Below are 26441 nucleotides of genomic sequence, written 5' to 3'. Positions count from 1 at the left end.
TTCAAACCCATTAAAATAATGGAAACTTTATTTGCATGAAAAACTTGTTTACAATCATTAATAAATGAAGAATGAACCATCTGCATTTTCCTATTTCATGACACTTATGAAAAATGTATTAAATAAATATTTGTGAACAGATTAAGGTAAGGCAAAATTTAAGATAAAGCCCCTATCCATTGTTCACAAGTTCTGAACATGGCTCACGCTGCAAGCAAGTGAAAAAATTCACTGAAGAACTTCGAGTTTAACAAGATGTTACATGGGTAATTGAATCATGTCCTCAATCCAAAAACCCAATAGTAAGTAGTTTTGTGCTCAACCATTTAAAATAACTTTAAAAGGGTCAACCTATTCAGAGCAGAACTATTTACAGTTAATACTTTTGATAGAAGCACTTTGTTAGTATTGTGCAACACATTTATAAAAAATGGCTTCAAATTCCATTTATCAACCATTTATAAAGTGCTACTATCAATTCCAATTCCGCATTCTAACCCTGTGTAACAACAGCCACTGGCATCCCATTGCTTCTGATGGGCTTCAGAGTGAGGACAGTCCAGCATACAAATCACCAATGTCACAAACCTACTGGTAAACACATACATGTATGTAACTGTAACCCCAGGATGTTTGATCTGTACTCTTTCAAAAAGAATTGGGCACTCCCTTTGGTCTTTTCAAAGGTCCGCACTGCAATATCCTAAATACTGTTACACAATGGAAAAAAAACTGGAATTGCAGTGTAGTGTGAGTCAAGTACAGAGTTGCTTTAAAGTAGCATGCTTTTGTTTTATTACGAGTCTAGATCAGAGCAGTGGGTTTTGTCCCTCGGGATCCATCTCACTGTTACTAGGTGGAGGATGAATAGGCAGAATATCCAGCTCATCTACCTGGGGGGTAGGATGCATTACCACAAGCTGGTCCTGGGGTATATCTGCAGCTGCTGCAGCTAGATTTGTAATAGATTTGCTCTTCACACACTGGAAGTCAACATGCCGACTCTTCCCCTCCTCCTTCTCCCATGACATCCGAATGAACGGTCTTTGGACATAGTTGTAAATCACCTCCGGCCTTCCGCCTGGTCGCTTTTTCACCTTCTCTTTGTACGTGGGGTAACCTAAGGAACCGAGCACAGCAGACATTAACATCTCCTGCACTGTTCACGTCAGGAGGTTCTTTTACAAGAAGGCAACATGTGGAGGCACAATGAAGATAAGCAGTTGTCACCATCACCACCCTGAACAGAAGCAGATGCTATGTGTTCTTAATACTGTCTATGCAAGGAGAGCACAGAGTCAGCAGTTCAACTACCAAATTGTAAGGGAAGATGCTACAGTGCTATCAACAGTGAATACACTCATCAGGCAACTCTTCCAAACTTCACAGGCAAAACTACTTGCTCCTTCCTGAAGCCAAAAGCAGCTGGCTGCTTTAAAACACTATGACCTGGAAAATGGGAAATGAGATCTCAGAAGTAGAGACAGCATTACTCCAACTAGTTTAAATTCCCTAGCACAACCCTACCACATTCCTTCCAGCTCCCCCAGGTGATGAAAGTGCATTGTTTTAGACCAGCTAGTGATTCTGGTTATGCTGTCTGTGATCAAGTCATCACCCTCCTCTGCTTAAGCAGTAATTTTCATTACTAGAAAGTTATGTATTATTATGGGGCACTAGCACTATAGTTTAGTCAAACAGTTGTTCTTCATCTAAAACAAGGAATGCCAGCAGAAATCTGCTATTAGCCAGCATTACACATACCACCAGCTCCTTCTCAGCTGAACAGCATGCCCATCTGTTTGAACAAACTTACTTATTTTAGAAATCACAAGTGGTTAAAAGCATTTGCTTTTGGTTGTCAAATCACAAATGTAACTATGACAACTTAGTGAGTGAATGATAAGAAACCTTGCAAATGGTAAAGGGTGGATTTTGAAGTATTTGGGTCAACACTCAGAAGTAAAATGAAATGCAAAGAAATCCAGTTAAAAAAAAAAATCCAAGACTACCTAATGTAGCTGTCTTTTGCAAAGCCAGAGCCAAGATTTTACAAGATTTACAATAATTTACAAATGTTCATTTCAGATTAGTATTTCTTTGCACTTCAATGATCCATTTGATAGTTTCACATTTCCTGAAAGAAAATATCTACTTAACACACATTTCCAGCCCTGGAAAGGACACTAGACTAAGAACAGAATACACAGAGCTGTAAAAATGCATCACTACTTCAAATAAAGTAGAGAGATTTTGCATGGAAACTAGAGGGCAAATGGCACAAGCTGCAAGTCAGCAGAAAGCAGTTAAGTCTCTGCAAATAGCCTAGAAGCGAGGCACATCTTGTAGACCTGCCTGTAATCTTGTAGACAAGCCTGTAATGAGGTCTTCTATTGCTGAACTGGTTGTTACTGGTACCACTCCCCTCTGGACATTTTATCACCTAAATACAATATCGAGGACAACACCAGCCCTTATTGTTTTCAACTGCAGAGACAATCAAATTGGAGAGGTGCTGCAGATCTCCTCCAAAGAGCTGTGTGCAAGCAATGCCCCTCTTACCTTCAATGCCCAGCCGGATCTTCTTGAGCCCTCTTTCCTTCAGAACTGATTTGGCCACATCTCTATTTTCAATATATTTGAAGAATCTATACAACTTCGTGCTGTAAATAACTAAATACATATTTTAATGAGGAAGAAAATGTATTCAAAGATTAAACATGTAGTTTTAAAACCACAAAGGTTTAGCTTCTTCACTGTTCTGCTTTACTCTCATATTTCTATTTCAGAATAAGGAGAAAGACTTAAGAACCTGAGAAAAATGGCTGAGGACACTGTGAAAGGGGTCAGTTGCACGAGTCTTTCCCCCTTATCAATTTAGTCTGGTGTACAGACATAGGTTGGGGTTGGGATTTTTTTGAGGGGTGGGTTTGGGGATTTTGATGTTAGATTTAGGAATGTAATAGGACAATTCACAGGGCAAACCACAGTGAGAATATTCCCAATCCCACCTCCACACAAAAAAAAATTAATAATAATTTTCTGGAATTCCTGCAGACATTAAAAAAAACCCTTTCCATTCTGCTTGCCATTATGTAAGAGATCTGCAAATCACTTTCAGAAAACCCAGACTCACGAAGCAGAACAAGAGGGACACCTTTAGCATTTAAATTATAGCACCTTAAAAGAAGGGACTGAAAAGTATAGATGTAAGAGGTGTCTAATTAACTATGGGTAGGATTAATTATGTGCTTATGCCTTTGAGACACCAAGGTCCTAGAAACCTGAGCTGATTATGTTACTACATTAGAACAGCCACATTTGATCGATATTTGCATTCTTCCTCCTTTCGTTAGAAAGGGCTGCAGGTTGGTACCCTCCAAAAATCTAGGGGTTGTTTTTTTCAATTAGTGTTTAAAAAACAGACCCAAAAGCCAAACCCATGCACGCACACACACATACACACACACACACACACACACACACACACACACACACAGAGAGAGAAAGAAAACCACAGCACAACACAAAAAAACACCACCAAAATATCCCAAACCCACCCAACAAGAAAAACAGTAATATTTTGAAGAGACTTCTAGGAAGATTTGGTACGGCTGGAGTACAAGGAGTATCTCAAGCTCCCACATGCCCCCAGAAAACCCTGCATTTCAAGTTTTCATACTGAAGGCACATTTTCAGCTACAAGGACAGTGCTGATGCAAGGCAGGGCACTCACTCCTTTCACAGGTGCTTTAACTAATCTATGTACCAAAATATTAACAGTTAACAGACGCCTCCCCTCCCCATACTCCCCTCAAAACACCCTTCTAGTTGTTCCCCAATGGTAAACATGACTCCTATCCATTTTTCTCATAAAGATCCGTATAAAAATATCTCCTTCCCCCTCACTGACAGACAAAACCTTAATAATAAATATTAGCATCTATTTTAATTAAGATTTGAACATTAACACACAGGATATGCCTCTGAAGCAGAACGTTCAGCAGAACTACCTAAATTAAGGGGATTTTTTTTTTGTGAGTCATTAGGATGTTGTAAAGACTTTGCTAACAGCGCTTACATACAAAACAGTTAAATCAGCACATTTACTGCTACCTCTACCACAGCATGACTTGGGGGAAACAATGAAAACAAACTTACTTTGTGAATACTCCTCTCCCATTTGTGGGGGATACTCTTCATCCCAGTCAACAACATCATCATCTGTCAGCACAACAATGTGGCACTCCCTCTCACCACTTTGGGCACTGGCTACCATTAATGGGAGAATCATTTCTTCTAGATAAAACTCAAATTGTTTGCGAGCACCATCATTTGACAACTCATGCATGAGAGCACCTGGAATGACATTTTAAGCATAGGCACATTTGAAAGCTTGGTAAAAAACCTGAAAGTGGGAATAAGAAAGCAGTTGTGTTTATTTAGCAAGATTCACTGCAGACTGCTGTAAAGACACTTAGACTATTAGTTTGTGTAAGATCAGAACTTTTTCCAAATGTTTACCAAAAGTTCAAACTAACAGAGCAGTCCCACAGATACTAACATAACGTTGGGCAGTCAGAGGAGTGACTTCGAGGAGAGCTCTTCCATGTTTTACTACTGCTAAACATTTGTTGATTGTGTAAGACTCCTCCCAGGCTTCCCCAAAGAAACACGATTTAAGCCAGTTGCTGATACAGTAGAGCACGTAACCCACTTTTCATAAGTGGTAGCTTAAAAACAAAGCCTCCCAAAACCCTCACAGCACGAGCTGCTAAATCCTTCTGCTCAGGACAAAGTACACGGAGTGCATGACTCTGCAGGCAGCACGCTGAGAGCTCGCAGCACTGCAGTGATGGCACAGGTGCCCCACATAGATCTCACAGCTGGAATGCCACAGCTTGGCCCTGGGCTCTGTGCTGTGCAAACATAAGATCATAGCAACCAGAGGCAGGCCGGGTCATTTAAACACTGGCCAAAGCTTTGGCTGTACTCGGGGCAGGAGCAAGCTGAAGAGACACTACACGCTGGGAACCATGGTGAACCATACACCATCAGCAAAGCTCTGATGCTTTTGCTGGCAACACAGCTTTAACTGACTTAAGCTGTGAGCTGAATAAATTATCCTGTCATCTGCAAAACAGATACTACTTAATGTTTCTGGATCTGTACTGCAAATGCATCAGCAGAGTTTAAGCATCCCACAGAGCTGACCACAGCAGAAAAATACCTGAATATCAGATCCCGAAATATCAGAAACATTATTTTTCAAAAGGAGTACACTCACTGTCTCTAGGGCTTCACTGTATAAGAGAGAAAAAAGGATGGATTTTGCTCATGTAGTGTCAGCCATGTTCCTTACCTCAATAAAGAATACCATTTGGAATTAACAACCCCACCCCTGCACATTTGCTTAAGTTAGTCTATATAATTCAAATTATTTTAATAAATTCTGGACTTACTGAGATCTCTGCATTTAATAGTACTATACTCAAAAGAAATACAGAGATAGTCACATGCTTCTCTCAATTCGGGAATAGATATCCCATCCGGACAGCGTATCACTCCAGTCTTGTAGTAATCCTACAGTAATGAAGCAAACAAAGCACACTTCAAAATTCACTGACAAACATTTTGTCATTTCATTTATAGTGCTTTCTACATAAGCAAACCCCATAAAATGTAAAGGAGCAACATATGTTAAACTTGGTGAATTATGCTGTCCTCAAATGTATCAATTTTCTGAGCTGCTTTGAAGGGCAATGAGTTCTGGTTAAAATTGTTATTTAAATGACAACTATTAATACTGATCATTTGGGTGCATGTATGCTGCCTTTTAGCTATAATTCACGTGGCTATTGCTATTCTGATTCTGCTGACAAAGCACTGCGGCAGCTCTGCTTCTTTGTGTAGACATGGAACATTTTCTTTTAAGACTGAAGTTTGCCTTTTTCCTCTTACCTGCAGTAAATTAATTTCCAGTACACATTTCATCTAATTTCAGTATCAAAAGGGCTGAATATATCTGAACTAGATGCATAAGAAGATAAATTTATGGCATGCAGTAGTTTTTTGGCTCATTTCCTGCATGTCTTCTTTCTCCCTGGCTTTCACATGCACATGTCCAGAAAACCTAGGGGTGTTTTCATATCAAACATCATTTCTCCTCTAGACAACACAGAAGAACAGTATCTATTCCATCCACAAAGTCCAGATAACGCAAGTACTCCTAAATCAAGAGGTTATACCTCTTAATCCTCCTAGTACGTGTCCTAAACAGTACTGAAAACTCACCAAAATAGCACGAAACACAGTGGAACCAATTCCTTCAGCAACCTCATACTCTCCTTTTTCATTAGGACGTGTAAAGTTATGTTCTCTGCCTGATCCAAACATCCTGCTCAAGAATAAAAGTAATGTGGTTAGATTTCCTTACTATCATTTTCTCTTTTTTTAATCTGGAAAGTAAAGTCTGAAAAATTGTACTGAAATGGCAAGGAAAACCCAGTCTATTCTAGCTCATATGCTCAGTTTGGTTTATGTTTAGCAAGACTTCTAGAAAATAGGAAGCAGGACAGTGTAACTCGGGAAACTAGTTTTATTCTTCAACCTTAACTTGCTAATACCTTTTAATCAAAAGAAAAGTTAGACCAGGCCATTTCTTGCCAGTGCCAAAGGTGGGGGAAACCCAAAATAAATCATTTTTGGCATTTGTAGGATAACGTAGCAGGAAAAAGGGTTTTGCAGTTGTTGAACTGTCATTATTTAAAGACATTCAAGGTAATTTAGGAAACAGAATTTAGGTTAAGGTCCATGCAACTTGCTTCAGTTTCATTTCTAAGATTCATTTAATTAAAAAACTATAATAACATTCTGAAAGAAGATACCCATACTTGCTGGTAGTATGCGTTTCTTCCTGCTAGGATGAAAATGAAGTTACAATAAGAGGAAAACTACAAGTATTTTCCAAAAAATTTCCCAAACTTTTTGAAACACCTCTGACTCAGAATTACACCATATGCTTACAAAAAGTATTGCCATGTAGTCTTGGTTTTATTTACAAATATAGCCAAATGGCAAAGCTTCACTTTCACACACAAAACCCAGAGACACAAGAGCTGGTGTACTGCGTCCATTTATAATGGACAAAGTAACTTTTTTCACCAAATTATTTGACAGGTGTTTTCTGACCACTCTTCATGACAAGAAGTAATATTTAGGAAAAAACAGTCTATATATAGGCTTGAGGCAAATAATATGTCCTTATTATAGTTACTTTTACCTGTCAGAATATACTAGCTAAGTTGTTCCTGTTTAGTGTCCTGTGAACTGACATTGGGGGAAAGTGGGTTTATAAATAACTAGCCTTTTAGAACTGTATTTTCATACCTTTATTAACCTACTTTTGAATTAGCAAAAGATAAAATAAGCTTGTTCCTTGAACCAATCCCACAGGGAGAATAACTCAGCGCTGCACACACACACACACACACACACACACACACACACACACACACACACAAAAATATCTAGTGCGTTAGGCAGCACCATTTACTCTGAGGCTGGGCATGGGAAAGAAAACTCTTTTGCCACATAACTTCACACTGATACCCTCCCAGTTAGGCAGCCTGACCATTTAAATATATCTGCATACTATACATATATAAATGCCTCACATCACTGATTTAATTCTACTGATTATCACTTCTATTTATTTCCCTTTACAGTGTACACAGAGAAGCTTTTTTTGCTTTCTCTGTAACTCTTCCCTGACTTTTCACAAAATAGGGAACCAAGGTACTATTTATCCCACACAGTGGTGATTGAAACAAAGCAGAAATTGTTTAATCATATTTGTTTCCTGTACCTTGGCAAATAGCTTTATATATATGTATTTTAATTATTATATTGTCATGGACTGAGAAGCAGCCACATTTTAGTGAAAAAGCCAAATCCAAAGTGACACAGACATACACCTTCATTTCTTCCTTGCCACAAGTTTGCAAGCAGTGCTCTCTACATTTGGACAATGCAAAACCAGCCAGTAACTGAGTAAGTAAATCAAGGAATCTCTTCCCACGAAGTAAACATGTTAAATATGCTGCTCATTATAGTTTCTACAGAACACATTACATATTGCTGACTTTCATTCAACTACCAACCGTTCTGAGTGTTAGGTATCTTTGCTGAAGGGTTCTGATCTGTTATACTGTTTGACATTTCCCTGTCCAAAAAACATGTCAGAAGATAAATGTACTAAGCTTGAGTGTTGTCAGGGTAGGCACATAAAGCAAAATAAATTCCTTCAAGGTTGTCCTCCTTGCTATTTTGAAATAAACTATCTATACTCATTACTTGTTTTACAAAGGAACTAGCTTGAAAAACAAGGGATGGAATGAGGCAGACAATACAAAAGCAATGCCCAGCAAGGCAGAAGGAAATGAGTACATCATGAAACGTTAATTTACTTACGAACTCTTTTGTCTCTTGGTAATAGACATCTATTGTTAATCTGCCAAATACAGAGAACTAACACCTGATTTTTACTTAAAGACCTTTGCAAACTGGTAACATTAGGCATTCACAGATTAGCTGTAGCAATGACTTCAACAGCTATTTAAACAGTGTTCTTATCTACAAAGCATTTATGGCTCTTTTTTACAGTTAGAAATCAAGGTTTAAAAAAAGATACAAACCTGCCCAACATCGTATTAGGCTGTGCAGTAAAGATAGAAGGATCTACAACAAATCTGGTGTTATCCACTATGAGCGTCACCCGTTCAGAAGTTCTTAGATTCCGAGCTCCCTCTTTTCCATTTTCATACACAAACACCATTTCCCCACCAGTCTTGCAGCTCCCATCTGAACTTGACTGGCTACTGTTTCTGCTGCTGTTCCCCATGCTAATAACAGAACCGTTAGGGGAAGTCTTCTGAGGACGAGGGCTGCTTGGCTGAGACGAACTGTGATCCTTTTCTCGATCTTAAGTGTGAATGATGTGGGAAGGAGAAAAAACAGGAAATAAAATTATAGATTCATATAAGCTTTATACACTTTATATCTTTCTAGGCACAAAATGTGGCAACTTGGTAAGTACAAGTTCTGTCAGTTATGTCTATCCTAGTTAAAGAAACCTTCAGACAGTTATCAGAGATAACTGTCCATATATGAGAACCTGAAGTTTCTACCATTCAGGCAAAGCCACCTCACCTCCTTAAAATCTTTATCAGAAAAAAAATAGCATTCTAGCACTGAAAAAGCAACTCAACATTACACAGAAGCGATGCATTGTAGTTGGAGTTAGTTCAAAGAAACAAACCAACTTTTGTCACAAAAAAAAAAAAAGTTAAGTGTTTCCTATATTTCCAGTTACCTAAACCCTACCAAGTAAACGGGAAGTGTTTAGTCAATTATCTTCTTAGAAAAACTAGACTCCTCTTGTGACGTGAACCAAAACCATCACATAGGAATACACACTGCAGATGAAGAAAAAGTTATGACCTATCAAAGAGGGGTAGTCCCAGCCCAGGGCACATGTAAAAAAATCTCTATATTGTGTCATCAACAAAAAATGTTCTTCATTCTATTCTTTCAACATAACATTAGTCAAGTTTAAGAATTTTAATATAGAAATGCTATAGATATGAACACACCGGAATGATACTGTCTTGTTGGTGAAGTAACATTCCTGATGCATGGAGTAAGCTGAGATTCTGCTCTTTCATGGGATGAGTCACGAGATCTGTCACTTGATCTGCGTCTGTCCCTTGATCTCTCATGTCCGCCACTTGCACCATGGAGGCTCATTTTTGTGTAGTCTATTCCTTTAGGAATACGAGATGAGGTGCTGAAAACATAGAGAAGTGTTCAGCATTTAGAAATTTTAGAAACTTTATACATGAAAATTTTAAAGACATTCACACTCCATGTACATGCTTTGAAGATTAATATTATCCACCACCATTTGCTCTGCTGTACTTTTGTTTATATTTACAAACATGAACAATGATTTGCAACATTAAGTAGCAAGAATTATCTGTTATAGCTGTGTGATCTACAGACACTGCCTGATCTGCTGAGCCTGCACAACTAAGCATTTTATTTTGATTCTGTTAAAGGATCTAATTAAACCATGAAATTAAAAGTTAGGGGTCCATTTTTCCAATGAAACTTCTCAGAGGACAGGCTTTTAGTACTGATTTACCTTATTTTGCAACTTGCCCTTTACAGAGGTGGCCAGCCTTAAACTAGTTGATACATCAAGACACAACTGTTTCTGCACATTGTCTTTTACCCTTTCAGTTACTCTTAGGAGGAGCAATAGTAAAGCACCACAAGTTAGACTGCAAGCATACAAACTATATTACTAAAGACAAGACCTACAGCACTCAACAAGTAGGACACTTGTTCTGAACTAGCAAATCTTAATATAACAGTTTCAGATACTTTTTTTAAGACTGTTACATTACATTGCTTAAATCAAGATATTGATTACATTTTGCAATTAATTATTAAACCTATGAATGTAACCAGGCAGATCCAGTGCTCTCAAACTATGTAAAAATTAAGTATCAACTTGTAATAGCTACTATTGAATTAAAAAAAAAATACTTACACCTTTTATTTTTATTCTTTAAAACAGAAATTTTTGATTCAGGACAGCACAGGAATATCTGTGTCCTTGCACCCCCACTGGAATGGCTAAATCAACTCATTTGCTATTTGACTTTCAATGGTCCGCATGACAACACGCCTTACCTAATGGTTTAACTGCACAACTTTCCAAAAGCCTCAGGTACTGGATAACTGAGACAGACACCTGCACAGCTACAAGGTCTGACAGACAAAGAGGGGACAGGATTTCCCACAGGAGCGCCAATGGCCTACTTGCTTGCAGCTTGCAAATCCCACAGTTTATACCAAGAGACCTTAAATACGACTGCTAGGTATGCTTTAGGATTTGAGAACACAAAGAAGTAAGAGTAATGACCTAAGAAAAGCACAACAAATTTTTAAAACCTGTACAAGCAAGTTGAGCAGAATGTCCTCTTTCTGAGTAGCTTAGAAGTAATGAAAAAAATAAATCACAACTATTCAGAAAAGTGAACATCATGTATACATGATAAGTTGTAGCTTCAGGTTTCTGGAACCGACGAGAAGAGGAGCTTAAATCAGAACAGAAAGGCTATGATAGATCTTATGCAGTTTACATTGGCACAAAATTAGTAGTAGCACAATGCAAAGAGTAGGAAATATACCTCTTAGCTAAGGAAAAAAAAGCTTACCCCCATCCTATTTGAATGAGGGAAGGACAGTGTATCCTATAAAGCAGAAGTATGGCGCAGAGACAATCTACTGCAGTACTGTTTCCTGCCAAGCTTAAAATATACTGCAATAAGACATGCATCTTTAGGATGTGAAGTCAGCCAAAGTTCCATAGAATAAGGTATAAGAACTGCAAGCCTTGCTAATGGCTGGAAATGCTCAGATACAGAGTCCAAGAATAAAGATGATCCAACTACCTTCACCAAAAGGAAATAGAATTTTCCTCAGGCCTTACAATGCGGTTGTGAATGTGTTGAGATATACAGCATTTCAGCATGAGTCACATGTCTCCTTACTTGTTTTACTTCTCTATTAGAGAAAGGTAAATTCTGTATTATCAAAGTGAAATAGGCAAAAGTTAGCAAGAGTGAGACCTGCATAACTCCCTTTCAGGAACATCAACATATAGGAAAACCCTTTCACCTTTTCTTATATATATATATATGCATAAAAATCATAACTGTTTTTATAGGTACAAAATATGCCCACAAATTATCAGAAGTGTAAAAAGGAAATGTGGATTACAACCTGTAATTAAAATCTAACTTGAAGACAAAGTCTGATCCTGCTTATACATTATGATACACATTACTACTACAGCTAAACTTCCTAAGAAATGGTCAAACTTAAAGAAAAAACAAAATAACCCCCCCTCTGTATCCCATCTGTGCATTTATATTTGTGCATTATGGTATAACCAACTATCCTACAGAGAGTAGGTGGGTGGGTGAGTGTGGATGTGTGTGGAGTACTCACATAGCAGTCCTGTGACAAAGTATGCATCTCAGTAAATCCTAATAAAACCCCATGTGATGTGGCCTTTGTTAAAGCAGCACTTTGATCCCAGCCCTGATAATACTTCTAGCCATGCTGTGAGAAACCAGAGTTTTGCAGGTACCACATTCTGTAGTATCAAAATTCATGAGTCACTATTTCTCAATAGATAAAGCACTCTAGTTGCTTTAAATAAGGGAAACACACTAGAAAATGAAAGTGAACCTTTGTGAGGATATGCAGGCTGATCATGCATTTTGCAGAGCAGACATGAATTACCTTTTATCAGAGAAGGCAATTAAAACGCGATTCTTCATCCAAAAAAAATCTGAAGCCACCTTACCCTCTAAACAGTGATTCGGAGTTCACACTGAAGTAGGGCAAACACTAGTTAATAATATCTTTACAGGAGTTGAGAAAAACAGGTGCTACAGGAAGTAACACTGACTCAGTTGGCATCATACTTCCTCCTTAATCATGTCTTAATAAAGGACTAAACACGCCCAGCATGACACTTTCACCTATACTTTCCCAGTATCAGAACTGGGGCTACTTTTGCCTTGGTACATACAGCCAACATTCCAGGGAGGACAGGGGCAGTGTGCCTCCCCTCCCACTGCCAGCCACATCTGTCTCTTTGGAGCATTGACACAAGAACCATCAATTCAGCACATCGTGCTATGACAGAGGCTGAGGACACCAGCTGGAGGAAGACAGGATCCCGACATATTAAATCAATCGTTTCTGAAGCAGAGAGATCAGTAAATAATTTCAAGGACTTGTTCAGATTGCAACTGGCCACACCATTTATTTGCTTGCTTTTTGTACTTTCCTCCCTTTAATATGCAGATAAATGCTAACTGTAAGACTGGCACATTATCTCTTAGCCAGAAGATGAAAGATGAAAGCCCAAACGGCAAAGATTTCTGAGAATTCGAGCAGTTTGGCTTGAGACAGCATCATCTGAATCATAAATCTTCACTCATCTTAATAACAGTAATCTAAAATGTCAATCTTAAATCTTATCACTGTTGAGTCACAGTGTAAAAAAAACCAAACAACCACAACCAAAACCAACAAAAACCCACCAAAAAACACAACTTCTCTTGAGCTGTTAGATATATACCTGACAAAATCGGAAGTTCCATTTGTTCAACAGCACATGTACTCAGACAAATGACTCCACTGAAATACAACTTGGCTCTATAACAAACAAGACAACTAAAATTAGTTTAAATCTGAACAAAGAGAAGACAAAGAGGTAGAATCTATCATGTCAGAAAAGACGGTCACTGGCTCTCCCCTGCAATACTTGACTAGCAGAACACTATCACTGAGTTACTCTTACCAGTTAGGCTGAAAGAACTACATCTGTGGCCAGTACATATGAAAGACAACCAGTGGCTTACATTTTCCTGTACAGAGGCTTTAGAAGTCACAAGTGTTTAAAAAAAAAAAAAACAACACCCCCCAAAAAAAAAATAAAAAACAAAACCAACAAACAAACAAAACCACACAAACAAAACCCTGACAAAAAACCGCCATCAGAACTATCAAATATTTTTGCTTTTTTAGCTGGAACTTATTAATAGTATTTTTTCCCCTCTAACAAAGCCACTGGGGACAAGCTGCTGTTTCTGCAGGGAAATACAAACAAAAACAAAACAACTTTCACTCCATAGCAGCAATGTGTGGAGCTACAAACCTGTCCCCATTGATGCAGACAAGCCAAACTGGCATTCACTAGGCAGTTCCACCATTGTGTCCACACATCTACCTACATACACCAATGGAAAGGTGACTGACAAAAGCAGAGCTGCCCCATTTGCAGAGACAGGCAAACTGTCAGAGGATACTGTGGTTCCCAGAAGCATTACACAGACCAGATAAAATACCAGTACTTCTCAAACAGCAGAGAACTGCTGATAATGAAAAGTGCCCGGAAGCCACTGGTCTCCTGCGGCACCTGGCTCCCATACTATATTCATCTGTAATTTCATCTTACAACAGTCAATGGTGCTCTGCACAGTGCATTACCTCAAGCCTCCAAGAAAGTCATTATAGTTTCAGATCTCTATCGCACTCTGAAAAGAAGTATCTGCAATGTCAACTTCCAATTAATTTCCCAGCCGATGACTGCCAGCTGCACACTGTGCTGTGGAAGTCACAGGCACTGACTGGGGCACAACATGCAAAATTTTCTCCTGCATGATTAATAACACATTGCATTTAATTTAAAACTCTAAGAAAGAAAAAATAAACCCATTTTAAACCTACAGCCTCATTTCCTCGTTCACTAAAGCTGGAAAAAAAGCCCATATATGCAGACAATCTAGTACCCAAAAGTTTATAAAAGAAAGCTAAGAGTCTTGCTTTATCAATTACTTTCCTTCATGAGGGGAAAAAAAAAAAAAAAAAAAGCCAAAACACAACCCTATGAATACTGGTATATTTAGATAACCTTCATAAATTCAATATGCAGTTTTTCCTGGCTCCAAAGGAACATTAGGACACTAGCACTGCACCCATTCAAGAACTTTAAACCAGTGATAGAATTTATTTCCCCCCCTGAGTCAGGGATCAAGAAAGCTCTGCCTTTGTAAAGGGAAGAGGCATTTTCTTTAAAAGAAGCTGCCTCACAAAGAAAACCAAGTAAGCTCAAGACTTTATTAAAGCAAACCTATTTAATATGATGTAAAGGAGGAAAAAGAGTACCATTCAAAATGGCACACTCGTCATACTGGTATGCTTCTTATTTCTGCAATTAGGGAAGAGCTGTTCCTAAAATAAGTGTAAATGCTCTTCAATTTAAATGACACTTTGGAGTCATTTGTGGAAGGAGAGCTTCATTTTGTCTTTATACATAATATATTGCTCTGAATAGATTACTAATGATTAAAATAATTAATTCTACTGCCAAAACAATTAGCATGTATTCCAATACAAAAATTTCTTGTGCATCCTACTGAATACTGCCAATAAACATACTGACTTTATAAAACTAGCCCTTGTTTACACAGAATTATGGTGCTAAACCAATATACTTATTACCTCCCAAAGTCACCCTAAAACCTGATCTAAATTCAAAGGAATCAGGGGTGGAACATTAACTAAGGTATTTACTCTTTTTTTTTTTTTCCTTTCTTTATCTTCCAAAACTTGTATTAACTAACTCCTCTTAAAACATAAACTTGCATCAAAATCCTTTCCTAGGATGATTCACATAATCAACACTTTGTAGAATAGGGATATAGAGCTTTATCTATACACTAAGTTACAGATAAAATGCTGTAAGGCTTTAGAAGAAAAGAAATCTGTTCTGCTCAAATTGCTAGGACTTACACAATGACAATGCTTATGCCCCTCTTCCTCCCCCTGAAGCCTGTTCTTTGTCAGCAGACATTTCAATTGACCAGTGCACACAAAGGACAGTACTTTTCCTCATTCTTCTCCTGAATAATGCCCATAGATTATTCCTGTTAACAGATACGCACCTTCCTCTTGTATCTATCAGGGAGGAAACACAAAAGCACGGAAATAATTTTGAAATCAGAGCACAAAGAAATTCTGTTCCTTCCAAAAAGGCAGCTTTGAAAGCCAGATCAGCATCCTTTGGCATTACTTAAGTTCAGCATATTTGTTATTTCCATCATTTCTTCAGTAGTTCACTGCACCATCAGCGAGCCTTACTTTTTCCTCCATCATCTTCCCCTCAAGGATAAGAGATTGCAGCTATACGGTCCATTAAGTGTTCAAAGACGCAAACCCCCTCTAGATATTAATTCAATTCAATTTCTCACAGTCACTGATTCAGCCATGCGTAGTGCAATACTGACGTCTGACCTCGCAGCCTCCTGTGAGCTGAATTCATACTTGCTGTTTCCCCTTCTCTAAGCAGCCATTGGGTACCACAATTGACAGGCAGGGTGGGGAGCGTGCGGGAGCAGAGCTGCTCGCTACCGTGCCAAGTACCATCTGCGAAGCTATTTCTAGTCCTCCTGCCAGCTTGTCAGGTTTCAGCACACAAACACCACATCTGAAGAGGTTATTGCTAACACTCTTGTCACGTCTCTTGTTTGTGTTCATGATTACCCAAGACACACAAATCCATGCAAGTTTCAGGGGACAGTTAATTTGTTCCTGTAAAGTCTGCCTGAGTTACTATTTAAAATTAATTCACCTTGCACAAAGTTCATAAGGAGGTACAACAATAGCCTTTTGAGAACAAGGCAGCACAGCCACCATTTTTTTTTAACTACAGGCATCCCTTTTCCAGCAAGTCTAAGCCAGGAAAGAAAACCAAACAAAAAAACAAAAAAAAAAAAAAAACCAAAACAAACAAACAAAAAAAAAAGAACAAAAACACACCTACTATGCATTGTGACAATAAATATGAGAAATCTCCTGGCTGGCTCGCCAAATTGATAGCGGAATAGACTCCACAACTTCGTTAAAGTTGTAAAGTAGGTATGCTTTATTCAGCTGAAGACGCACGGGGGATTGATCCTCCAAAAGGCATGCGTGCCTCAGTGTTGTTTCCCTCTACATTTATCCTCTAAAGTTACAAGGTTGCACAATACGCCTATACATGTTCATATTCTATCCCCGCTTCGTATTATAATGACCTAGAAAGTCCTCTGCGCCTGCGCAGTGCCCCCTCTGGTCATGGGCAGGGGTCTCAAGATGAAGTAAATGAGTCTTCCTCCTGTGGGTAGGGGTCTTCAAGATGAAGTAAATGAGTCTTCCTCTTCTTGAACTTGTCACCTTTTAGTCTTCACACATATGGTCTTAGGGTTTGGTCGGTGCCCCAGCCATAAACCATCTGCTTCTTCCCGGGGCCTGCTTTTCCTTATCAATAACTACTTATCATTATAATCAGGTGTCTGCTTATCAATAGGACCAGGTGTCTGCTTTTGCTTATCAATAGGACTTGGTGTCTTTGTTCTGCTTAGTAAGCACTTACAACAGACAATACCTTCTCTAGGCGAGTAAATTCCTCTAACACAAGTAAATTCCTCAAACCCTGCCCCCCCCCCCTACATTGGTCAACCCTCTGCATCAGAGTCCTGATGTAGTATATCTTCACATCAATAGGTCATCAAATGCTTGTCAAGTCAAGCCCATGGAGCACAATGCATGTGTCAGAATGCAATTTTCTAAAGGGTTGTTTTTTTTCTTTGGGGGAGGATAAGTAAGCTTTTTTAAAATTATTCTTTTTAGAATGTCTGTAGGCTGTTTTAAGGAGCTATGGAGCCACTGTACACTGGACAAATAGCTTAAAAGCAACTCTTACAATAAATAAAAATCAAGATGCCATAAATGGTAGAGTGGAGGAAATTAAAATATGATGAAATCTGAAGGAGTAAGAGGGATTGTTCAGCAAAAGACTGCTGTTGTAAAGAGGAAGTTAATAAGAGACATGATTTAAAAGACAGGAGAGCAGTGGCATTCTAAACTGAAGTCAGCTCTTCAGACATGGAAAGAAAATTTCTGCTCACACAATTTCAACTGCCTGAGTCATGTATTTTCTCCTATTTTAGGGTTTTGTGAGGGTTCACACAACCACCCACCCCATGCCCTTGGACAGAATAACCACTGCAGTCTTGTAAGCCTTTTATTGCCTTCAAAACAAGCTATGGAAGACATGGCTATAAGCTATATATAAAAAGCATTCTGGAAAAGCCTTTCTCAGGCTTCCTTTTTTTTTTTTTTCTTTTTTTTTTTTCTTCTTTTTTTTTGCCTCCAATAGAACAATCCCCCAGCAACAAGAAAGTGAAAGTGCACCTAGTTTTTTTCAGCACTGGTTCCCTATATGTGGTCTTTTCTCCATAGCAGAATAAGAACGTTTTGTTCTCCTTTACTCCTATTTCAGGTACAAGTAACATGCCATGGGTGGATTAGCTCTCCATTGCCATAAAACTACCCTCAGGCCAGGACATGCATCCATCAAAATCTTGCAGAACCACAGTCCAGCAGTCGTGCTTAACTTGGGCTTCATCTCCAGTAAGAAAGCCCTCAAAAAGAATTCTCTGATTTATTTGGAGACTGCTACAGATCTTTCATCAGCTCAACACAGCAACTCTATGAACACTTGCCTGCTCCAAAATCTTAAATATTCACATAATTCTGGTCTTCAGTGGGCACTCTAAACCATGAGTAATCCATTTCTTAGTAAATCAGTTCCATCTCAGGAAAGAAAGAAAAACAAACAAAAAAAAAATCCCATGAGCATTCAGTTGCCAAAGTGATCTTTCAAGCAGCAAGGAGTTAACCTCTAGATAGGTATACATTCACACCTTATGACTTCTGTCAAGCTACCCAAATACATGTCCCTCCATAAAAGAATACTGTTTGCCTTTATTTATATACAAATTCCTATTCCATTTTCAAAATGGGATGTTAAGTAAAAATTTAAATTTAAGAAACTTGGAGACATATTACCCTCCTTCAAACTAGAAAATACTTCCGATCTATTAAAAAACAGCTTCAGAAGTTCTAATTCAAAAGGTGCAAACACCTGCTGAACCTGTACCTAGCCATTAGAGTTTCTACTCTCAGAGCAGAAATGAGCAAACAGGAATTCAGAAGAAAGTTGTCCATAAATATTCTACAGCATAATAGTTCTGTGCATAATTGTTTCACCTCTAAAATGCTTTGTGTCTTAAAGTCAGGGTCTGATCAAGTTTTGCATTATGCCCAAGTCCACCACAAATAATATCCAATGATATTTGGAAAAGGTCATTTGTGTGCTGAGAGGTTGAAGGGATTTAGTGTGTTTTTGCACAGAAGGTCACTGAGTTTTCTTTCTCAGAAGTGTTCAAAAGCTGCCATTTCAGAAAAAGGATGTCAAAAAGGAAGGTGGGGAAGGGGGAACAAAACAAACTACACCACAAAATACACAACTGTTTAAGACTACTCACTATACCACAGATACCTTATAAGAGATTGGTAGACTGATGCTTTCGAAAGACATCACTGAATGCAGCCCATTTTTCTAGATTCCAAGAAATTTCAATTCCAATTCTACTTCCCAGCCCACCTCAGTTTCTTCTGAGGGCTTTACATCCTGGTGCCAATAAAATCTAGAGGAAGAGATCTTGGTCTGCCAATACCAGACTGCATTTAAGAGCAGGCATGTTTACAGTTAAAGCAGACTATGCACAGTAATTCACAGACTGTAACTTGAACTCATGGTAAAAGTAGGCCTGATTGTTTTCACATTGTACATTGTGTAGGCCTGCCCCATGCTATAAAGTGTTCAACTGCAGAAATCCAACTTATGTGAAGAGAAATAATACCCATCCTGCAGTGGAGAACAGATTATACAGTCTGATATCATTCCAGAGATAAGGACCCATCCAGGGATGATTTGTTTGTATACAAAATGCTGAGGCAAGTGGCACTTCCATTCACAACCCATGAATCATAAAATACTTAGGGCTGGAAAGGACCTTAAGATCATCTAGTTCCAACCCCCCTGCCACAAATGCATACTCTCAGCATGCTAAAATATTAGGGGGAAAACCAACCAACCAACCAACCAAACAGAAAACTCAGCATTCAGAATCTCCACAATAACTTGTCATCTATGGAAACCTTTTCAAAGAGGAAGATTTTCCAAGATTCAAGAGGTTCAAGAGTCATGACAACAGAATCATAGTACACCCACGTTTTCTTCATTAACCCAGTAGGGCAGGCAGGACTTTGAATCTAATACTACCTAAACAGAATAACAAACAAGAAACTATCAAATGGAACTAAAACAGAAGCAGATTTGGAAAATTAAATCCAGGACAAATCTTCAGGAAGACTAAAATTTAAGCCACAGGTTTTTCAGCAAAACTCCAGTGAAAGCACAAGTACACCAGAATTAGAATTAAAGTCTCCCCAAAATGACAAAAACTATAGCACTAAAGAGAAATTCCATGTGGGAAGCCAATAACCAATGAAAAATTAAAGAGAAAATACAAGCCAGCAATACCTAATAATGAAAACATGAATTCAGAGACCATTTACTTGAACCTTAGTTACTGTTTAGTCAACATATGGTTCCTGAAATTCTTCTTCCATCTTATTTGGGTAAGTCAAAACATCTCAAAGATTTTTTTAAATAGCTTGGACAAACAAAACCCTTTGTATTGTTATCTACAGTCAGCTTTAATACCATATAATTCCATTCTGCCAAGCTTTTTATTTTTATATCAGGGATTATTTGCATTACATTTTTCATCCTTATTTTCTGAATCTCTCCAAGTTTTTCAGTACATTGTCCATCTCAGAACAAATAAGAAAAACGAGGAGAGAAAACAATGGCACAACTTGCCAGAGGTTTAACAAAATTGGACACTCACCAAACTAAATAAACAGATAAAATGCTAACCTGTGTAACTGTTTAATACATACACCCCTTAGAGTTTTGCTACATATCCTTTGCCTCAACCAGCCAGCACAGTGAAGGGAGCAGAGTCCTGTGGCTTTCCTTGCTGCCATAAGCCTTAAACACAGACGGAGAGCTCATAGACTTTACGCTTTGTATGAGTCTAGAAAATTACCTAAGATATTTTACAAACGTTAAGGCTGGAGGATTAAACACATCAAAGCACCAAGAAGGGACAAGCTAAGTATCTATCTTAAATATTACTCTCTTGTTGAGATTTATAATAAAGTTCTTATTTCACCATTACACTTCTCAAACCTGAGTATTTTTTCCTTATGATAACAAGCCGTATTTTGAATGTGCAAGGCTAATAAAACTGTAGCACTCAAACCTTTTAACAGAAGAGTTCTGTTCAAGTTCTATCATGAAAAAAAACTTATGTCTCCAAAAGCATTTTGCCCGCCTCACACTGAATTTTTCACACAGATTTTCACTTGTCTGAAGAAAAAGTGTCCAGTCAGAAATAGTAGTAATATGTCTATATTCATATATGTCTATATTCATATTCAGCCACCCAAAACCCAATTATTTTAGTTAGGCTTTTGAACAGAGTATACTAGTTTCCAATAATTGGATTCTCTGAAGTAATCGAGTATCTCAAAGGAACAAAGTAACAAAATATTTCTCCTTAATTTATTCCTATTCTATTATGACCTCAAACTATTAGTTGGAGTCTCATTTGCAACGATTACTAAAAACAGGCCTACATTATGTGAAAAAAAAAAAAAAAATTGTCAGAATTGAGCTTGAATACTGTATCCCTACAATGCCCATTAAAAACTTCCATAAAACACTGGCTTTTCAGCATTTCATTGGAAACACAAATTGTGATTTTCCAGAAAGACATCCAACTTAACTGCAATTACTTTAGAGGCACAGATTTCATATCTTCTGATGTGCAAATCTTGAATTCAGACCCTGTATACAAAGTGATGGACAATAGCCTTCTGAAAGGTATAGGCCACAAACTTAGAAGTAACTCCTATCTGCATCAAATAATCTTTTCAGAAAGCTGCACATCTTTTTCTTTAAACATTTCCCTCGAACAGATAATCTACAACAGACCACACTTGGTAAGACATGTGCACTATTTCTCTGGACTGGATTTAGCTTCAGCTTCTAACTACTATACTTTATTACAAATTTGCCTACTGACTCATCATCATAACGCTGTTTCTGCAATGTTCTTCAGATAATCAAGATGCCATTATTTAACCTTTGAGTTTTTCCTGCCTCGAAACATATTTAGTAACCTCTATTTACACCAAGTTGTGCGGCAGTGTTAATCTGATGGAGGGTAGGAAGGCTCTATAGAAGGATCTGGACAGGCTGGATCAGTGGGCTCTGGCCAACAGTATGACGTTCAACAAGGCTCAGTGCCGGGTCCTTACCTTGATCCACAACAACCCCTTGCAATGCTACAGGCTTAGGGAAGAGTGGCTGGAAAGCTGCTTGGCGGAAAAGGCCCTAGGAGTGCTGACTGATGGCTGATGAACATGACCCAGCTTGTGCCCAGGCAGCCAACAGCATCCTGGCTTGTATGAGAAATAGCACAGCCAGCAGGACCAGGGAAGTGATCATTCCCCTGTACTCAGCACTGTTGAGGCTGCACCTGAAGTCCTCTGTTCAGTTGTGGCCACTTCACTACAAGAGAGATACTGAGGTGCTGGAGTGGGTCAAAAGAAGGAAAACAAAGCTGGTGAAGGGTCTGGAGCACAGGTCTGCTGAGGGATGGCTGAGGGAACTGGGGTTGCTTAGTCTGGAGAAGAGAAGTCTCAGGGGGACCTTAAACTCTGCAACTACCAAAAGGAAGACGGATTGAGGAGGTGGCTGGTCTCTTCTCCCAGGTAACAAGTGGTAGGACAACAGGTAACAGCCTCAAGCTGCAACAGGGGAGGTTTAGAGTGGATAAAAATTTCTTCACCAAAAGGCTATTTAGGCAGTGGAACAGGTTTCCTAGGGAAGTGATAGAATCAACCAGCAGGGCAAGAGCAGTGAACCTGCCCCTCTGCTCTCGTGAAACCCTACCTGGAGTACTGCATGCAGTTCTGGTGTCCTCAGCATGAGGATACGGAACCGTTGGAACAAGTCCAAGGGCTACAAGAATGATATAAAGGGGCTGGCGTACCTCCCATACAAAGACCCGCTGAGGAATTTGAGGCCGTTCAGCCTGGAGAAGAGAAGGCTGCATGGAGACCTCATAGCAGCCTTCCAGTATCTGAGGAGGACCTAAAAGGATGCTGTAGAGGGACTCTCCATCAGGGACTGTAGTGATAGAACAAGGGGAAATGGGTTTAAACTTAAACAGGGGATGTTCAGATTAGATATAAAGAAGAAGTTCTTTACTGTGAGAGTGTTAAGGCACTGGAACAGGTTGACTAAAGAAGTAGTAAATGCTCCATCCCTGTCAGTGTTCAAGGCTGGGCTGGACAGAGTCTTGGGTGATACAGTCTAGTGTGAGGCGTCCCTGCCCATGTCAGGGGGTTGGAACTAGATGACCTTAAGGTCCTTTCCAACCCAAACCATTCTACAATTCTTCTGCATTACATCTTTGTCTCTAAATTGGAGAGACATCAATTTGATGGATGAACCACTCAGTGGATAAAGAAATGGCTGGATGGCTGCATGCAAAGAGTTGTGGTCAATAGCTCAATGTCCAGCTGGGGACCAGTAACGATTGGTGTCCCTCAGGAATCGGTGTTGGGACCAGCCTTGTTTAACATCTTCGTTGCTGACATGGACAGTGGGATTGAGTGCACCCTCAGCAAGTTTGCCAGTGACACCAAGCTGTGTGGTTCAGTTGATAAGCTGGAGGGAAGGAATGCCATCCAGAGGGACCTTGACAAGCTTGTGAGGTGGGCTGATGCCAACCTCGTGAAGTTTAACCATGCCAAGTGCAAAGTCCTACACCTGGGTCAGAGCAAACCCAGGCACAGCTACAGGTTGGGCAGAGAAGAGATTCAGAGTAGCTCTGCGGAGAAAGACTTGGGGGTGTTGGTTGATGAGAAAATGAACATGAGCTGGCTTCAGTGTGCACTTGAAGCCCAGAAAGCCAACCGTATCCTGGGCTGCATCAAAAGGTGCGTGACCAGCAGGTCGAAGGAGGTGATCCTGCCCCTTTACTCTGCTCTCGTGAGACCTCCCTTGGAGTATTTTGTACACTTCTAGTGTCCTCAACATAAAAAGGACATGAAACTGTTGGAACAAGTCCAGAGGAGGGCCATGAGGATGATCAGGGGACTGGAACACCTCCCATATGAAGACAGGCTGAGAAAGTAGGGGCTGTTCAGCCTGGAGAAGAGAAGGCTGCATGGAGACCTCATAGCAGCCTTCCAGTACCTGAAGGGGGACTGTAAGGATGCTGGGAAGGGACTCTTCATTAGGGACTATAATGATAGGACAAGGGGTAATGGGTTAAAACTTAAAACAGGGGACGTTTAGACTGGCTATAAGGAGGAAGTTCTTTACTGTAAGGGTGGTGAGGCATTGTAATGGGTTGCCCAGGGAAGTTGTGAATGCTCCATCCCTGGCAGTGTTCAAGGCCAGGATGGACAGAGCCTTGGGTGATGTGGTTTAGTACAAGGTGTCCCTGCTCATGGCAGGGGGGTTGGAACTAGATGATCTTAAGGTCCTTTCCAACCGTAACTATCCTATGATTCTATGAATCCTGGAAGCATTGGTAGGTCCCTGGAAGCATTCAAAAAAATGTGTAGATGAGGCCCTTTGTAGTCTTGGGGTAATGATGGTCTTAAAGGTCTTTTCCAACCTAGCTCATTCTCTACGCCTTCAGAATCCCCTCTAATCAAAATTTTCCTTCAACTGCTGATACCAGACTTTTAATAACTCCACCAAACATCCAACAGCCGCATTAACTCTTTTGACCATATGATGTTACTGGAGACTTAAGTTCAGCTGACTATCATTGAGATAGTGTCCTCTATAGTGCCAATACCATCAATGATTGGGAGTTGTAGTAGTCTACAAACAAACAAACCACACAGACAAAAAACTCAAACAAACAAAAGGTCTACATTCTTTGCTCCTAAATGTTTAACATTGTACTTAGTCATATGAAGACTGCATGGTTATTTGCAATCAGTTTACTGAGATCACATGCTATTAACAAGCTCTTTTATTATCTAACACTCCCCATCATAAGTTCTCATCAATACCCATTTTAGGTTTTATTCCAGATCACCAGTCATGGGAAGTAACATGGGATCAGAGATGAACTACATGAACTGGACTCAGCAACGAATCACCCATTTACAATCACAGAAACCTAAGCGTGAACAGTCCTCAACTCACATACAATACCCTATTTTATCCATACTGTTCATTTACTGATACTGTGCCAGATTTGGATCATAAGTAAGAACACAACCACTTACCAGATACCACCACCTTAATAAAAAACATCAGATGTACAAAGCTATATTCCATAAGCCTATACTGACCAGTAGCATCAGCCATCCTCTTCAGTTCTGTGTTAACTACTCCATTATTCATATCCCAGACAGGCCTATAATTAAGTGGGCTTCCCTGCAAGCCTTTTAATTACTGGTGCGTTATTTTTTCCTGCCCTCTTGGATGCCTCACAGTTATCCAATATTTAATGACAGGAAAATAACCCACTAATTGTCAGTAGAATACTTTGGGCAACACTCGAGTCCAGTTTATCTGAATTTATGCAATAAAAATGCAAATTAAGTTGCTGTTACTGAATGTGCTCCTTAGATCTTTTCCTATCATCTTATGAGTAAGAAATCTTGAATCACTAACAATTTCAGCTTGCTAACAGAGATGGTTTAGTTATATTTAGCCTTCTAAAAGGGCAAAGTACTTGGAAGATACACACTTATTTGGATGCATATATACATATATATGTATATTTTCCCAGCATCATGCTTCTTCACATATATTTGCTAGGTGATTCATTGCTTTGCTTAATTCATTTTAGAACACTATGTGCTGGAAAAACAATAATTAGCTCCATAATGTCTTCAAATCGAGAAGCATTTAGAAAGATTCTTACAGTGAGGGGTGCAGGCAAAAGCAAGACCTGACACACAGCTTTACAAAGAAAGTGCTATAGAGCATGACACGTACATGCAAGCACCTACTGGATATCATCATGAACAAGTTGCACATACTTTAAATATGCTACTTAACAGAGAGCGCCAACAACTAGGTGATGAACAAAGTAACTCCTAGTAAGCACCCCAAAAAAAAGTAAATAAAAATCACACATGTAGTCACTCAACTGGTGACTTGATATGCACACAAGGTTTTGTTTTGGTTTTGTTTTGTTGGGTTTTTTAAAATACCAAAATCCCATCCACAGCAAAACAAACCTAAGCACAGATTATGGAAGCTGACACATCATTTAGGTTAGAAAGTATCTCTTAAAGGAATTAAGAAGCATTCCTTTTAAGAAGAACTGCAAAATTTATGACAGGACTTGCCACAACCAGATACAGTAGCCTTTAGACTGGACTTTTACTGCAGTTTTTGAGATGCAATAGATTGTACATAGCACCTACCTTGAATGTTTACAAAGTTTACGAGGTCTATTATGCAATTTCCGATCCCAATTCTCTGGATCACTGGAGTTACTGTCATAAGGATGAGGCCGTCCTGCCATTCCACTGCCAGCTTCCTCACACTACTGCTCTGAAAAGCACACATGCAGCACTCACAACCTACATTAAGAGAGCAGTGTTTACCTTTAAATAATGCCACACAGAAAAAGAAAAGAATTAGACATGCAGAATTTAGTGCTGTTAGGTTTTGGGGTTTTTTTTAATAAAGATTAGAGAAAACAGGATGCACTGAAGCACAACTTCTAAAGAGCATGACAATAATATGTACATTTTGCCACTACCTGTACTGAAAGATTATTTTT

General features: G+C 39.1%; 1 protein-coding gene across 3 annotated transcripts; it reads right to left on the bottom strand.

Annotated features, from left to right (window-relative positions):
* Positions 1-10: 10 nt before the first annotated feature.
* Positions 11-26238, bottom strand: BTBD10 (BTB domain containing 10). 3 transcript variants are annotated; one of them, XM_061347431.1, is made up of 8 exons: positions 26080-26238; positions 9654-9847; positions 8697-8982; positions 6295-6397; positions 5463-5583; positions 4162-4359; positions 2563-2673; positions 11-1120 (listed from the first exon to the last, which is right to left on the bottom strand). In XM_061347431.1, exons 1-8 carry the CDS (start codon positions 26178-26180, stop codon positions 810-812), a joined length of 1425 nt encoding a protein of 474 aa, XP_061203415.1. In that variant the 5' UTR covers positions 26181-26238; the 3' UTR covers positions 11-809. The 3 variants fall into 3 exon arrangements, with proteins under 3 accessions (XP_061203415.1, XP_061203422.1, XP_061203405.1); XM_061347438.1 differs by lacking the exon at positions 26080-26238 and adding an exon at positions 15790-15930; XM_061347421.1 differs by lacking the exon at positions 26080-26238 and adding an exon at positions 15594-15745.
* Positions 26239-26441: the final 203 nt, after the last annotated feature.

This window comes from Neopsephotus bourkii, unplaced genomic scaffold (assembly GCF_033783945.1).
Source record: "Neopsephotus bourkii isolate Nb327-2 ecotype Australia unplaced genomic scaffold, CSIRO-AGI_Nbou_v1 NB_42, whole genome shotgun sequence".
NCBI lineage: Eukaryota > Metazoa > Chordata > Aves > Psittaciformes > Psittacidae > Neopsephotus > Neopsephotus bourkii.
This window is presented reverse-complemented; position numbering and strand designations above follow the sequence as displayed.

What these genes read in the sequence shown, in the direction of transcription:
- BTBD10 (XM_061347421.1), bottom strand. Translation starts at nt 15,718, where the DNA reads ATGCCAAAGGATGCTGATCTGGCTTTCAAAGCTGCCTTTTTGGAAGGA. An exon ending in CCTAATACGATGTTGGGCAG is followed by an intron (nt 6,398 to 8,696) that starts GTTTGTATCTTT and finishes ATTCTTGAGCAG; the next exon opens with GATGTTTGGATCAGGCAGAG. An exon ending in CTGTGTTTCGTGCTATTTTG is followed by an intron (nt 5,584 to 6,294) that starts GTGAGTTTTCAG and finishes TCATTACTGTAG; the next exon opens with GATTACTACAAGACTGGAGT.